The following is a 1,940-nucleotide window of genomic DNA, read 5'->3' as shown; positions in this document are numbered from 1 at the left end:
AAATTCCTTGGCTTTATGGTATCCCACAGGGGAATCGAAGCGAATCCAGATAAAATTCAAGCAATATTGGACATGAAGCCACCGCAAAACACCAAGGAAATCCAATCCCTCACTGGACGAGTCGCTGCGCTTAACAGGTTTGTCTCTAAAGCTACTGATAAATGTTTGCCATTTTTCAAGGTTCTCAAAAAAGCATTCGAATGGACCGACGAGTGTCAGAGAGCTTTTGAAGATTTGAAGGTATACCTTACCATGGCACTGCTGCTAAGTCCATCAGTGGAAGGGGAGGAACTCTATTTGTACCTAGCAGTAACCCCGCATGCTGTGAGCTCAGCATTGATAAGAGAGGAAGATAAAGTGCAAAGACCTGTGTACTATACAAGCAAGGCATTGAAAGGAGCGGAAGGACGGTATCCACAAATGGAGAAGTTGGCCTTCGCACTAATCACAGCTTCAAGGAAGCTGAGGCATTATTTCCAAGCACATGTCATCAATGTTATGACAGATCATCCTCTCAAAAAGGCAATGAATAGGCCGGAAGCTACAGGACGATTAATCCAGTGGGCTGTGGAGCTAAGTGAGTTCAATATCAGGTATCAACCAAGGCATGCCATAAAAGCTCAAGCCCAAGCAGATTTTATTGCGGAGTTTACCCCAAGTCATAACGAGACAGAGAACAGTAAGAGATGGATCGTCCATGTGGATGGTTCGTCTACACGGCATGCAGGAGGAATCGGTGTGGTCCTGCAGTCCCCAGAGGGAGATAAACTAAAACACAAAGTCCGTCTACAGTACCAAGCGACAAACAATGAAGTCGAATATGAAGCCCTCCTCAAAGGGCTAGAATTAGCAAAGTCTGTGGAAGCAAAGTCCATATGTGTCATGGGGGATTCCCAACTGATCATGGGGCAAGTGAATGGGACGTATGAGGCGAAGGAAGAACGAATGAAGAAATACCTTGGTAAGGTGATGCACCTTGTGAAAAGGTTTGAAAAAGTTGACTTCGTTCAAATCTCAAGGGAGGAGAACGTGGAAGCTGATATTATAGCAAAAGAGGCCTCAGCAGATGAATCATTAGAGAAGTCAGATGAAGTTCAATATATGCCAAGTATAGATGCCCAAGAAGTACAGCAGGTGGATAACAGAGAAAATTGGATGACTCCCATTATATCATACTTGAAAGATGGACGACTGCCAGAAGAGAAGGACGAGGCTAGAAAGGTGAGGGTGAGGTCAGCTAGATACGTCCTCATGAATGAAGTTCTATACAAGAGAGGTTTCTCTCAACCTTACCTTAGATGTTTAGCTCCGGACGAAGCAAACTACGTGCTGAGAGAAGTTCATGAAGGGGCATTTGGCAATCATTCAGGAGCAAGATCACTTGTCCACAAGGTCGTCCGTGCAGGGTATTACTGGCCTAACATGCAAGCTGATGCTAAAGCATATGTTAAGGTCTGCGACCAGTGCCAGCGATTTAGCAACGTCCCCAGGCAACCATCGGAATACCTCACCCCAATGGTGGCACCGTGGCCCTTCGCACAATGGGAACTGGACATTTTAGGTCCCTTCCCTTTGGGAGTAAGGCAGATGAAGTTTCTAGTAGTGGGCATCGATTACTTCACCAAATGGGTGGAGGCAGAACCGTTGGCAAATATCACACAACAGAATGTGAAAAATTTCGTGTGGAAGAACATTGTATGCACATTTGGAGTGCCGAAGGTATTGGCGTCTGACAACGGACGACAATTTGACAATGCACTCTTCAAGGACTTCTGCTTACATTTTGGAATTCAGAACCATTACTCCTCGCCTGCACACCCCCAAGCCAACGGCCAGGCTGAAGTTGCAAACCGATCCTTGTTGAAAATCATCAAAACTCGGCTTGAGGGGGTAAAGGGAGTATGGCCAGATGAATTACCAGGAGTTTTATGGGCATATAG

The 1,940-nt window shown here is 45.7% G+C and overlaps 1 protein-coding gene across 1 annotated transcript; it reads left to right on the top strand.

The window, feature by feature from the left end:
* The first annotated feature begins 252 nt into the window (after nucleotides 1-252).
* Nucleotides 253-1,733, top strand: LOC115973915. The gene is made up of 2 exons (XM_031094157.1): nucleotides 253-1,392; nucleotides 1,479-1,733. Exons 1-2 carry the CDS (start codon nucleotides 253-255, stop codon nucleotides 1,731-1,733), a joined length of 1,395 nt encoding a protein of 464 aa, XP_030950017.1.
* The last annotated feature ends 207 nt before the right edge of the window (nucleotides 1,734-1,940 follow it).

The sequence above is a fragment of the Quercus lobata genome, chromosome 2, assembly GCF_001633185.2.
Source record: "Quercus lobata isolate SW786 chromosome 2, ValleyOak3.0 Primary Assembly, whole genome shotgun sequence".
Lineage (NCBI taxonomy): Eukaryota > Viridiplantae > Streptophyta > Magnoliopsida > Fagales > Fagaceae > Quercus > Quercus lobata.
Note: the sequence above shows the minus strand (reverse complement) of the source record. Positions and strands in the feature narration are given on the sequence as shown.